The sequence below is a fragment of the Callithrix jacchus genome, chromosome 22, assembly GCF_049354715.1.
Source record: "Callithrix jacchus isolate 240 chromosome 22, calJac240_pri, whole genome shotgun sequence".
NCBI classification, from domain to species: Eukaryota; Metazoa; Chordata; class Mammalia; order Primates; family Cebidae; genus Callithrix; species Callithrix jacchus.
The window spans coordinates 42585813-42599150 of NC_133523.1; the positions used below are offsets into that span (position 1 = coordinate 42585813).

Consider the following 13338-nt stretch of genomic DNA (forward strand, 5'->3'; position numbering starts at 1 on the left):
TGAACTGCCACCTGAAAAATGTCCTTCCAATTTGAACACCTTTCCAAGAGACCCTCGTGTTCTCCTGCCTTGTCCAGAGGAATGGCAGTTGTGAGACATGCAGCCCTCTTGCTACAGCGAGCTCTCCCCATCTCCTCGCCCCTATGAGGAGGAATGAATTCTTCCACGTAAGCTCTTTCCTGAAGAGAATCCTACCTTCTCCCCCATGGACACAGCCAAACTGCCTCACCCAGTTGGATCTTTCTGTAACCGTAAAAATGGAACTATCCAATAAGCTCCACCACCTTCTGGAGTGGCCTCTGCCCTTGGTCCCAGCTGTACTTATTTAGCCTGGCTATACCACTGTTAACCAAAGACTGGCCACAGCATAAGGATAATCCCCCCGACACTGCACATAAATGAGTATTTTCAGCTGGATGTGATGGCTCACGCCTGTAATCCCAGCACTTGAGACGCTGAGGCAGGCAGATCACCTGATGTCAGGAGTTCAAGACCAGCCTGGCCAACATGGGGAAACCCCATCTCTACTAAAAATACAAGATTAGCAGAGCATGGTGTCGCAGGCCTGTGATCCCAGGTATTCTGGAGGCTGAGGCAGGAGAATCGCATGAACCTGGTAGATGGAGGTTGCGGTGAGCCAACATCACACCATTGCACTCCGGCCTGGGCAAAAGGAGCAAAACTCCTTCTCAAAACAAAAAGAAATTTTCCAGTACCACATGCCTCACCCTCCCTGCTGGACCACACTGGTGTGATCACAGCTTACTGTAGCCCAGACCTCCCGGGGCTCGGGGATCCTCCTGCCTCAGCCCCTGAGTAGCTGAGAGGACAGATGTGTGCCACTACACCTGGGTAATTTTTGTCCTTTTTCTGTAGAGACGAGAGTTCACTGTTGCCCAGGCTGGTCCCAAGCTTCTGGTCTCAAGTGATCCTCTTGCTCTGGCTTCCCAAAGTGCTGGGATTACAGGAATGAGCCACCGTGCCCCAGACAACACATCACATTTCTATTAATGCAATTACTCCCCACTCAGCCACCAATCCTCTCTTCCTCTTTGGTACCAATCAAGTTCTATTGGTACCCAGACAGATAAAACAGATAGATCAATACCACCTGCCTCCACCAACAGTGGTCAAATCGTTCCAGTATAAAGCATCACCTTTTAAAAACGGGTCAGTGTGGCCAGGCGGTGGCTCATGCCTGTAATCCCAGCACTTTGGGAGGCCGAGGCAGGCAGATCACAAGGTCAGGAGTTAGAGACCAGCCTGGCCAACATGGTGAAACCCTGTCTCTACTCAAAATACAAAAATTAGCTGGACGTGATGGCAGGTGCCTGTAATCCCAGCTACTCCGGAGGCCGAGGCAGGAGAATTGCTTGAACCTGGAAGATGAAGGTTGCAGTGACCTGAGATCACGCCACTGCACTCCAGCCTGGGTGACAGAGGGAAAATCCGTCTCAAAAAAAAAAAAAAGCGGGGGAGGAGGTCAATGCACTCCTACCGGGAAAACACGGGCTTATCCAGAACATGATCCCAGGCACCAAATGATACCCCTGCCCTAGAAGGTGGACTCACCTGTTACTCCCTCTCAAGAAACAGATATTTCCAAGGAGATCTTCCTTTAAAAATTTTTCATTTTTAAAAATATTCGTGTTGGAGACAGGAGCTTTCTGTGTTACCCGGGGTGGAGTACAGTGGTGCCTTTATATCTCACTGAAGCCTCGACCTCCTGAGCTCAAGTGATCCTCCTGCCTCAGTCTCCTGAGTAGCTGGGACCACAGGTGCACACCACTAAGCCCAGCTTTTTTTTTCCTTTCCTTCTTTCTTTCTTCCTTTTTTTTTTTTTTTTTTTTGTAGAGACAGACTCTCACTATCTTGTCCCGGTTGGTCTCGAATTCCTGGCCTCAAGCAATCTGCCACCTTGGCCTCCAAAGTGCTGGGATTACAGGAGTGAGCCGAACGCCCAGCGGGGATCTTCTTTCTGCGTTGGACTCTCCCATGATGAAAACAGTACTTTCCTCCAACTCTGAATAAAGTGAACTATTCTCTATTTCTCCCTCCAGCGGACCCTTTCTCAGCCATCTTCTCTTCACCTCCTGTGAATCTCATCTGTCAATCTCTACTCTCCCGCGCTCGGAAACCTTGCTGGACCACGCCCCCCAGAGGACCTGACGCTAGCGCGACCCTGGGAATTCTGGGAGTTGTAGTTTTATTGCCCCGACAGGTGGGGTCGAGGGCTCTGGGCGTGCGGGGCTGGGGCGGCGCTTACCTGGGCGTCCTGGTAGCCCTGGAGTAGCAGGAAGTAGGGGCGGTTGCTGGGGGCTTGAATGAGGCACTGAGTCAACTGATCGAAGTCTCCGGGGTCTGCAGGTCCGATGTGGGCGTCGGCTGCCCCTGGGGCCATGCTAAGTGCCTGTTGCCTCCGTTCCTGCTGCCGCCGCCGCCGCCCCTGTAGGCTAAGCTCCGACACGCTGCGCCGCAAGGACAAGTTTTCCGAGCGCTCCTTGCCTCCGGACCCAGCGGGGGCCCCTGATCCCGTCCCCGGGCCAGGACTGGCCAGCGCCGCCCCGCCCGACGCCGCCCGGGAGCGGTTCTTCTGTGGCCGCCACGAAGGGGCGCCCGTGCCTGCGGAGAGAGAGGACAGTGAGGCTGAGCCTAGAAAGAGAGGGACAGACACAGAGTTACAGATTATGAAACAAAGAATTGGGCTCAGAGAGGTGAGGCTGCTTCCCACATTTAGGCATATTCTGTCCCCTGTGCCTGGAACAGCTTTCTCTCCTGATTCATACCCATCTTGCAGTTTTCAGCTCAGGAATTTCATTCATTCTTTTCCATTGAATCATTTGTTCTTGGTTTTTTTTTTTTTTTTTAAATGTAAGAGCAGTAAGAATAATGATTGATCATATAGTTTTTTATTTTTTATTTTTTTCTTTTTCCGAGATGGACTCTTGCTCTGTCACCCAGGCTGGAGAGCAGTGGCGGGATCTCAGCTCACTCCAACCTCTGTCTCCCGGGTTCAAGCTATTCTCCTGCCTCAGCCTCCCGAATAGCTGAGATTACAGGCGCCTGCCACCATGCCCGGCTAATTTTTGTATTTTTAGTAAAGACAGGGTTTCACCATCTTGGCTAGGCTGGTCTCAAACTCCTGACCTTATTATGATCCACCCGCCTCAGCATCCCAAAATGCCGGAATTACAGGCTTGAGCCACCGCACCCGGCCTTTTTTTTAAAAAAAAAATCTCACTCTGTCACCAAGGCTGAAGTGCAGCAGTGCAATCTTGGCTCACTGCAACCTCTGCCTCCCAGATTCAAGCAATTCTTCTGCCTTGGCCTCCGGCTTAGCTGAGGTTGCAGGTGCGCACCACCACGCCCAGCTAATTTTGGTATTTTTAGTAGAGACGGGGTTTCACCGTGTTGGCCAGGTTGATCTCGAACTAGCTGGTCTCGAACTCCTGACTTCGTGAACCTCTGGTCTTGGCCTCCCAAAGTGCTGGGATTATAGCCATGAGCCACATCGCCCGGCCCATTTGTTCTTTTAACAAGTATTTATTTATTTAGACGGAGTCTTGCTCTGTTGCCAGGCTGGAGTGCAATGGCGCGATCTCGGCTCACGGCAACTTCCGCCTCCCGATTCAAGTGATTCCCCTGCCTCAGCCTCCCGAGTAGCTGGGACTACAAGGCACGTGCCACCACGCCAGGCTAAGTTGTTCTATTTTAGTAGAGACTGTGTTGGCCAGGATGGTCTCGATCTTCTGATCTCATGATCTGCCCGCCTCAGCCTCCCAAAGTGCTGTGATTTCAGGTCTGAGCCACCGCACCCGGCCAACAAGTATTTATTGAGTGCCTACTACATGCCTAGGACTGTTCAAGTCACTGGGTAACAACAGAGAAGACCCTGCCCTCCAGGAGATAGAAACCACTTCTTCCTAAACACCTTTCCCTGGCAGTCCAAGTTGAAGCAGGTGACTTCACTACAGGGTACTCTGGGCTTTTTCTGGACCCAGCAGGAGCCCTGGCACACAGTAGACACCTAGTGGAAATGAGCTGCATGAGTGGACTGATGCGTTTCTCACTAGGCTTGTGAAATCTGGGAGGGTGGAAACCTCATCTGTCAGCGTCCCCACTGTACTCCCCAGTGCCCTGAAAATGGTGTGGCCAGGCCAGGCGCGGTGGCTCATCCCAGCACTTCGGGAGGCTGAGGCCAGGTGTTTGAGGCAAGCCTGGCCACCATGGCGAAACCCGGTCTCTACTAAAAATACCAAAAAAATTGCCAGGTGTGGTGGTGGACACCTGTAATCCTAGCTATTCAGGAGGCTGAGGCAGGAGAATTGCTTGAACCAGGAGTTGGAGGTCGTGGTGAGCCATGATTGTGCCACTGCACTCCAGCCTGAGTGACAGAGCAAGACTCCATTGTTGTTTAAAAAAAAAAAAAACAACTGTTGGGAGGCGCAGGAGAAAGACAATGATTATAACCATTCTTTATCAAGCACCTACTCTATGCCAAGCCCCGTGCTAGGCCCTTTATACATTGAATACATTATCCCATTGACTCCTCACCTGGGATCTTTTTTTTTTTTTTTCTGAGATAGAGCTCGCTCTGTCGCCCAGGCTGGAGTACAGTGGCTCGATGTCGGCTCACTGCAACCTACGCCTCCTGGGTTCAAGCGATTCTCCTGCCTCAGACTGCTCAGCAGCTGGGACTGCAGGTGCGTGCCACCACGCCCGGCTAATTTTTATTTTTATTTTTTTGTATTTTTAGTAGAGACGGGCTTTCCCCCTGTTGGCGAGGATGGTCTCGATCTCCTCAACTTGTGATCCACCCGCCTCGGCCTCCCAAAGTGCTGGGATTACAGGTGTGAGCCACCAAACCCGGCCAGGATTGGTTCTTTAATTCAAAAAGATCCTTGTCGATATTCGGTATGAAAACAGTTGCACTATTGATTTCTCTGTCTCCCAATCGGCCCCAAGAGACTCCATCAAAGGAGAGTACATTTTAAGCCACTAAACTGCAGGATGTGCACCTAACAGACCTCGCAGAAACCCTACCAGAAAGTGGAGATTGGGCAGGGAAGGAAACTTTCAAAGATCAGCAAATTGCTAGTGTCCTCTAACCTACCACACAGGGCGGATCCCTCCGCCTCCCGCAGACTCCTGCCCATCCCACTGGACTCCACAGACCCCGCTACACACCCCACCTCCTCCAAGGCAGCCTGAAATGCATGCAGAAGTCCCCAACCCCAATTCGGAGCCACTTTAGGCCACTCCAAGCCACCATCAACAACTGGCCCCCGCCCCGCCTAAGCCCCAAGCCCGACCCCTGTAAAATTCCCACCCAATCAACAAGCCCCACCCAACTCTCAGGCCCCCGCCACCCCCCGACCCCATCTGGCCGCCACCTGCCGAGGTCCAGCCCTGCCTCCACCGGCTAGAGTCCTACACAAACCGTCCAGTCCCCTCCCACGAGCCCCGCCCAGGCCCCACGAGCCCCGCCCAGGTGCTGTCCACGGGCCCCGCCTCTCTGGCCCGGGGTGCCCGCCTCGGAGCCCCGCCCGCCGCTCACCTTCGCCGTCTGCTGCCCCGAAGGCCTCCTGCTCCAGGCGCCGCGCCTCCTCGCGGCCGCGCAGCTCGAAGCGCCGCGCCCAGCCGGGCCGCGCCCGCCACAGCTCCTGCACCAGCAGCGGGCGCTCCGAGTCGCCCAGCACGCGCAGGTGCTCCGCCCGCCACTCGCCGCTCCCCGCGCCCGCCGCCGCCGGCCGGCCCAGCGCGTCGCACAGAGCGAAGGCGTCCACGCAGCTGCTCTCGCCGGGGCCGCCGCCCGGGCTGCCGGCCAGGCCGTAGCGCTCTAGCGCCTCGGCCACGAGCTCGCGCGCCGTGGAGCGCGCCGTGGCCAGAACGCTCTTGTAGTTGGCGCCCGATGCCAGTCCCGCGCCGAAGATCTTGAGGACCCCCGGGGGCGCCGTGGCGCGGGTGACCAGCGGGGGCTCGGGGGCCACGCCCGCCGCCAGCTCCGGCAGCTTCTTCTCGCTGGCCCAGCGCTGCGCGCCTCCCGGGGTCCCAGGGCCTCCCGCGCCGCCGGACCCCGTGGTCCCGGTCCCCGAGCCCCGGAAGAGCTGGGAGATGCGCTTGGCGCGGCTACCGGAGGCTCCCCCGGCCGCCTTGACCGCGCCCACTCGCCGCAGCTCCACGTGCGGCGGAGGCGGGGGTATCGGCTCGCTGCTGCGGCTTCCCGTGTCCGACGAAGAAGATCTGGGAGTCCGCCGGGGAACAGAGTGGCGGGAGAGAGACCCAGAAAGACATCCCAAGACGGAGGCGGGGGACAGATTAGGAGAGAAGTGGGCAGAGACCCAGAGAGAGAAGGACAGGGACCCAGGGTGGATGGACGGGGCGGGGGTGGCGGTGAGGACAGAGACGCGAGGCAAAGAGAGAAATAAATAAATAATAAATAAATAAAGGCAAGTCCCACAGAAGGAAATTCCAAGAGGTGAGCAGGGAGGGCAGGAAGGAAGGTGAATCAATTCCCCGCTCCTTCTGTCCCCATCCCCGTGCCCATCCGGCCTCCCTCCACCTCCAGGCCTAGCTCTTCCCCTCGCGGCGCCCTGGTATGGCTGCGCCCCACTGTCTCCCCCTGCCCACCAGCTCGCTTGCCCAATTCAGTCCGAGGACGGGAGGCAACCCTTTGCAGGGACTGGGCCGTGAACAGGGACAGAAGGAGGCAGGTGTGCAGGGGGAGGAGTTCTGCAGAGATGGCACTCACTTGACAGAGGCCGCGCTGGGCCAGCGCCTTCCCAGTTTGGCCAGCTGCTTCCTGGGGGAATTGATCCACAGGCCGACGGGGAGATGAAGCTTCCCAAAGCGAGGGCTTCCGCCCTCCTTCCGTTCACCAGATAGCATGGCCCTAAGGGCGGGTGGGTAAGGCCCCGACTCTTAAGGCACTCTAGTGGGAATAGGGTGGAGGGAGCCTAGACTCCGAGTCAGAGGGAGGAGGGGGCTGGGGCTCAGACTCCCGAGTCCAGGGGGAGGAGAGGGATGGGACCCTGGACTCCTGGGTCCTGGGATGGAAGATGGCGGGGGGACTGAGTCTTGGGGTCCGGGGAGGAGTGGTATGGGCTGCTGGGTCCCTGGCTCTTACCCTGCTTCGGGTCCGGCACACCCGGAGGCCCTGGCTCCGCTGGCCTGGGTCAGTTCCACTGCTCTCGGTCAGCCTTGCCTCTGCCCCGGCTCCCAGCACTGGGTGGGGGACAGGAAAAGGCAAGAGGAAACCCGGCAGGAAGAGCGGGGAGGGGGCGTCCTGTGAGGAGACCAGGCCTGGGGGAGGAGATCTGGGTAGGGCTGGCCCTGCCCCATTCCTTGATTCTGGAATTACATCGCAGTCAATTGGTCCCCTTCAGGACCCAAGGGTCCCGGTTTCCTGCCCCTCTTCCCTCAGGATGGAGCCCATCCCCAGACCTCTCCTCTCGGGGAACCGAAGGCTAGGATCAGTCCCGTCCCGGGGAGTGAGTCAGATGCTTAGACAACAAGATAAATCTTTATTGGTCCATCGAATCTGTGTCCTTTTCTTTGGGGACCTGGGGTTGCTCGTCGGCTCCACTGCCAAGGCCGAACAGTGAGGACTTGATGAAATCGATCACCTTCCTTCGACAAAATATCCTAGGGGTGGGAGTGGGGTGCAGGTCATGGAACCAGGTTAGGTACTTACTCACTGAGTGGGGAACACCCCTCCCAACACCCACCTTATTCTAGCAACTATCTAAGCCTCGCCCTTCGAAGTCCTCCTATGCAAGCCCACCCAGACCCACCCCTCGGGAAAAGTCCCACTCTCAGTTCTCAGTAGCGCCCAGACCAGCTTCAGCATTGGGTTCCTGGAAGCCTCGCCTCTCACTCCAAGCCAAGCCTGCCATCTTCAATGAGTTGCTCACGCAAAGGTAAGGCCAATTATCAGTGCCACGGAGCCCCAGATCAGCAGCCCCAGAAGGCGGCCTTTCAGCATGCTGTCTGGCTTCGGAGGCTGGAGGGTTATGGACGACTCCGAGGTCATCTCGGAGATCTGGGTAGGGCTGGCCTCCCCCAGAGTTACGATGTTTGGAGACGGGTTTTCCTCCTCGACCCTTTTGGGCAACACTGTTAGAGAAAGCGTAAAGAGCAGTCTTGGCAGGGTGTGGAGTTCCTGCCCTGGCAAAGGCCAGCCCGTAAGAGTACCCAGCCATCCCAGGGATAATCACGCCTCCAACAGCGTCAAGCCCGAACACACCCAAGGGAACCCCTGTCCTCAGGGTCAAAGGCCACGCCCCCGGCAGGAAGCCACACCCCGTGCCCTGAAGCCACACCCAACAGGAAGTCACGCCCCCATCGCAGAGGCCACGCCCCCGCAGCGGTTCCCCGGTTTCCCCATTCCCTCTGGACCCGGAATCCTACACTTCTCTCAACCCCGCAGCACTGACCTGTGACGTGAAAAAGGATGATCGTGGCTGGGCTGGAATTCACGGTGCCCAGCTCGCAGCGGTAGTCGCCTGCATCCTCTGGACCCACCATGGGCTTGGTTAGGGTGGACTCTTTCCCCTTGGACACCAGGGTCTCAGTATTGTTCCCCCAAACCTAGACCCAAGCTCAAGGGGTCACTGAGGCCTGGGGAATTCAGGGGTTGGGGGAGTACTGGGGTGAGAAGATCACAGGGCCTCGGGATGGGAGGTGGATATCCAGGGTGTCACTGGTCAGGGCATGGGGTCCCCAGAGGTCAGTAGAGACCACACCTACTAGACCACCCTCCTGGGTCGTGAGAGTCATGGGTGCAGGCCCCTGGATCCAGAACACAAGCATTGCAGTCTAGGGAGTTCAAGGGTTGCAGAAGCTGCAATCACCCTGTAAAAGCTGTAATCAGTGAGGCCCTCGGAAGCCTTATGCCAGTTTAACTCACAGTCCAGGGTCATGTCTTCCATATGTGGAACCTCCACGTCGCGCTCTGGTGGTGGGGGATGACCGTGGGAGACTCAACCCTCCCTCATCCTCTTACATTTTTTTTTTTTTTTGAGTTGGAGCCACTGCACCTGGTCTCTCTCTCTTTTTTTAATTTAAAGACAAGGTCTCACTCTTTTGCCTAGGCTGGTGTGCAGTGGGATGATCATAGCTCACTGCAGCCTCCAACTCCTAGGTCCAGACAATCCTCCTGCCTCAGCCTTCCAAGTAGCTGGGACTACAGAAAGGCACCACCACACCCGGCTAACTTTTTAATTGTTTTGTAGAGATGGGGGTCTCACTATGTTGACCAGGCTGGTCTCAAACTCCCGCCTTCAAGCAAGCCTCCCGTCTCAGCCTCCCAAGGTGCTGGGATTGCAGGCATGAGCCACTGTACCCAGCCTAAACCCTGCCTTTTCTTGTCTGCTGCTCCCACACCCACATCTAGGCTCGAGACTGTCTCTTCTCTCAACCCCATCCCACCTGCACCAATTCCTCCTGCTGGGTCCAGTTCTCTTACCCCCGCAATCGTAGGACTTTCGGCAAGCGTGAACCTCCTTTTTGCAGTTCATGCACCAGATCAGAGTCTGCAGCATCATGCCTGGAGGGGCGGGGTCAAGGCTTGTATTTGCCCAGTAAGAGCCATGGCTACAAGGAGAAGTCAGGGCCAAGGGCTGGGGCCAGGTCATCTACGACATTCCTAGATGGTCAGGCAAAGGGCCAGGGCCAGGACACAGGTGGGTAGGAAGTGGATGCCAACAAGGCTCAGTAAGGAGTGTAAGTAGAGGCCAGCTGCGCTGGCTCGAGCCTGTAATCCCAGCACTTTGGGAGGCGAAGGTGGGCAAATCATGAGGTCGGGAGATCAAGACCAGCTGGGCCAACAGAGTGAAACCCTGTCTCTACTAAAAATACAAAAATTAGCTGGGCATGGTGGTGGGCGCCTGTAATCCCAGCTACTTGGGATGCTGAGGCAGGAGAAGTGTTTGAACCTGGAAGGCAGAGGTGGCAGTGAGCTAAGATCATGCCACTGCACTCCAGCCTGGGCAACAGGGCGAGACTCCGTCTCAAAAAAAAAAAAAGAAGGTAAGTAGAATATGACCTGCTCCCCAAGAAATCCAAGGTGGAGAAAGTATACTGGAGACTCAGAAACCTCTCCAAGGCAGAGAATGGCAAAATCACCAGCATCCAAAAAGTTGAGTGGGGAGGTTCACTATTCAGAGGGCCAGACGAAGAGCAGAGGGTTAGCTTCTGTAATTCTGTAATCTGGACTCACCACATTGGTTGGGACAATAAGCTGTGTCAAAAGAGAAAAAAAGAGAGAGACAGAGAAAGAGATGCCAGAATCAGATTTCTAAATGAAAGACGATGGGAGAGGGGGTTGGGGGAAGCGCTGGGCTTTAGGCTCTTGGGTTAGAGGAGAAAAAGACTTAGGTCTGAAGGAGAAGGACTTGGAGAAGCTGAGGAACTGGGCTTGGAGAAGTAAGCGGCTGGAGACAGGGGCTCTGGGATCGTGGAAAGAAGAGCTGGGAACACGGGCTCCCATCTTCTCTCACCCTCTCTTTGGAATCGAGCAACAGAGGCGGCAAGGGCTTCCTTCTGCAGGTGCAGCATCCAAAACAGCTCCTTCACGAACAGACTGTCTGGGGAAACACCGCAGCATCCCACGTGTGAGGTGCTGGAAGCTTGCTTCTGCCTGCAGAGCCTGCCAGGCATTCCACCTTCTGGCCTTCTCAGGGAAGGGCACTAAAACTGACCGTCTAACATAATGCCAGCCACTGGGCTAAGCAATGCATATTTTGGGGGATGGCGGGCACAGGGTCTTACTCTGCCACCCAGGCTGGAGTACAGTGGTGTGGTCATGACTCATTGCAGCCTCAACCTCCTGGGCTCAAGCAATCTTCCTGCCTCAACCCCGTAAGTAGCTGGGACTACAGGCACACACCACCGTGTGTGTGTGTGTGTGTGTGTGTGTGTGTGTGTGTGTGTATTTTTTGTAGAGACAAGGTTTCACTATGTTAGTCAGGCTAGTCTCAAACTACTGAATTCAAGCAATCTGCCTGCCTCAGCCTCCCAAAGTACCAGGATTACAGGCATGAGCCACTGTGCCTGGCCAGCAATACACATTTAAACTGAACAACTGAGGGAGCATTTTAGAGCCAAGAGAGTTTCAAAGTCCTTTGCTCAAGGCCATACAGCTAGGAAGTGGCAGAGCAGGGATTTGAACCTAGGCAGTCTGGTTCCAGAGCCCAGTATCTGACCAAGAGACCAGGGCATCACTAGCCCTGGGTTCTCTGAGAGATTCTGATCCCCACTCCCTTGGTACATTTACCTTTTACATCACTGTCTGTGATGCGTTTCAGATCCTTCAGCAAACTCCAGGAAGCCTTTTGCAATGTGTCCTCATCTGTCAGGGGACATACAACCCCAGATTCCAGCCTTACTGTCTCATTGGAGCGCCTAGTCTTAGAAACTACAATACCCATGAGGCTACTGGGCAAAGATAGGCCTGGTTAAGGGACCAGCCGGCCGTCGCCTTCTGGGAGTTGTAGTTTTATTACATAAAATTGCCAGCTACAGATAGGGAATACAATATTTACTAGCCCTGGGGAACCTCGGAATTTGCATCTTGGCCTTCTCCATTCCTGAATCCCGGAGACCCTGCTGTCAGCCTCTTCCTCCCCCTGGTGTTATCCCCCTCCTTCCTAGGACCCAGGGGTCCGAGCTCCCCACTGTCCTCACCGATGACTCCCATATAGGCATCCTCAGTAAGTGACAGATTCTGGAAATCTGCCACGGCCTTCTCTACTTTATCCATTAAGGTTTTGTGAAGGCTCGCATCTAGGTGGCCAGGCAGGTAATCCTTCTCCAAGGACTTTAGCGCCAGCACGACAGACGGGTCACAGATGACACAGCCCTCGGCAATAAGCAAGCAACCGGCCAGCGCCGCACACAGGAGGGTAAAATGCGGCCCCATTGCAGCCAGCGCGCAGTTCCCAGAGACTGTTAGGAAGGGTGCTCTCACCCCAAACCGAGAGCAGGAGAAAGCTAAAGGGAGAGAAGCCAAAGCCCGTCTTAAGAAACCCCACTGGGCCACCCTATCCGTGGGGTCCCCAAACTGCGAAACGAGGATCTTCAGGAAATCTCCAAATAAAGAGGACATATGTCCTTCACCAAATGCCTCCAAAGGGTGAAACTGAGCCCCAATCTAGGGGACCCCAAATTTAGGGTTCTCACTGCATCCCAACTGACAGATCAGAAAAACTGGTAAACAGGAAGCACTCATAAGTCTCCAAACTCAGGACCTGGAATCTTCCAACCCCATGTGCCCCTTCCCAGACTCCCAAACTATGAAATTTACAAGTCCCCAAATTGACGTGATCCTGAACGCCAACCCTTAAATGCAACACTGAGGCACTCCTCTGGGGGCCCCCCAAAACCTGTTGAACCTCAAGCTGAAAATTCAATGCTCACACCAATAAATCATCTAATACAGACTCAACCACGACATTATCAAACTCCAAACTCCTCCCAAACCAAAACACATTCCAAATTCCTAAACCTTGGGACTCCACTACACACTTAAGACTCCAAGCGATCCCAGACCCAGGGGGTGCTTGTTCACCCTTCCCCAAGACTAACGGACTCCCAATTTGCAGCGTGCACCTTTCTGCTTAGAATAAGGAGCCCCAGCCAGGCGCGGTGGCTCACGCCTGTAATCCCAGCACTTTGGGAGGCCGAGGCGGGAGGATCACAAGGTCAGGAGTTCAAGAGGGGCCTGGCCAAGATGGTGAAACCCTGTCTCTACTAAAAATACCAAAACCTAGCCGGCCGTGGTGGCGCGCGCCTGTAATCCCAGCTACGCCTCGGGAGGCTGAGGCAGAGAATGCTTGAACCCGGGAGGTGGAGGTTGCAGTGAGCGGAGATTGCGCTACTGCTCTCCAGCCTGGGCGACAGAGTGAGACTCCGTCTCGAAGAAAAAAAAATTAAAAAAGAAAAGGAAAGGAGCCTCGCTGCGCCCTTAACAGTGATGCACCCCAAACAGGGCGGTTCCTGACCTGTGTCCTCTAACACTAGGGTTCGTCGGGAGGCCCAGTCCAGGTTCTGGGGGCTTTTAAAGAGGAACCGGGGTCAGGACCACTCACGCTAATTTTCCAAGGGCTAAAATCAAGGATTTTGTAGGGGATGAGGGTAAGGTTGGTTGCGTAAAATCGAGAGCTTTTCTGATTCACGGAGGATCCCCTCTCTACAAGGAACTCCTGCAATCTCCTCCCAGCTTCTCAGCCGGAATTCCCTTAGAGACATTTCCCTGGGATTTTCCTCGGCCCCGCCCAGAAACCCAGCTCTGTCTGATTGGACTGTAACGGAGGGATGCCCCCCCTCTCGCTCCATGAC

General features: G+C 55.4%; 3 protein-coding genes across 14 annotated transcripts in view; 1 reads left to right on the top strand and 2 right to left on the bottom strand.

The window, feature by feature from the left end:
* FUT2 (fucosyltransferase 2 (H blood group)) overlaps positions 1-2048 on the top strand; it is an 84154-nt gene extending 82106 nt beyond the window's left edge. The window contains exon 3 of the transcript XR_013530826.1: positions 1855-2048. The gene's annotated coding sequence lies outside the window, so the exon portion shown is untranslated. The remainder of the gene's footprint in view (positions 1-1854) is intronic.
* The window catches only part of RASIP1 (Ras interacting protein 1), a 17831-nt gene extending 10605 nt beyond the window's left edge, over positions 1-7226 (bottom strand). The window contains exons 1-4 of the mRNA XM_035285757.3: positions 7127-7226; positions 6752-6892; positions 5558-6243; positions 2267-2622 (exon numbers count right to left, since the gene is read on the bottom strand). Of these exons, the coding sequence (XP_035141648.1) occupies positions 2267-2622; positions 5558-6243; positions 6752-6888 (1179 nt within the window). The 5' untranslated portion in view covers positions 6889-6892; positions 7127-7226. The remainder of the gene's footprint in view (positions 1-2266; positions 2623-5557; positions 6244-6751; positions 6893-7126) is intronic.
* A 153-nt stretch (positions 7227-7379) lies between these two features.
* Positions 7380-13225, bottom strand: IZUMO1 (izumo sperm-oocyte fusion 1). 12 transcript variants are annotated; one of them, XM_035285774.3, is made up of 10 exons: positions 13089-13225; positions 11686-11991; positions 11276-11350; positions 10500-10586; positions 10220-10240; positions 9467-9547; positions 8853-8953; positions 8436-8589; positions 7914-8115; positions 7380-7644 (listed from the first exon to the last, which is right to left on the bottom strand). In XM_035285774.3, the coding sequence occupies exons 2-10, from the start codon at positions 11918-11920 to the stop codon at positions 7524-7526; spliced, it is 1077 nt and encodes a 358-aa protein (XP_035141665.2). In that variant the 5' UTR covers positions 11921-11991; positions 13089-13225; the 3' UTR covers positions 7380-7523. The 12 variants fall into 12 exon arrangements, 10 of the variants coding, with proteins under 10 accessions (XP_035141665.2, XP_017823048.3, XP_035141669.2 ...); XM_017967559.4 differs by having other exon boundaries at positions 13002-13225; XR_004738208.3 differs by having other exon boundaries at positions 7527-7644; positions 7838-8115; positions 13002-13225.
* Between the last annotated feature and the right edge of the window lie 113 nt (positions 13226-13338).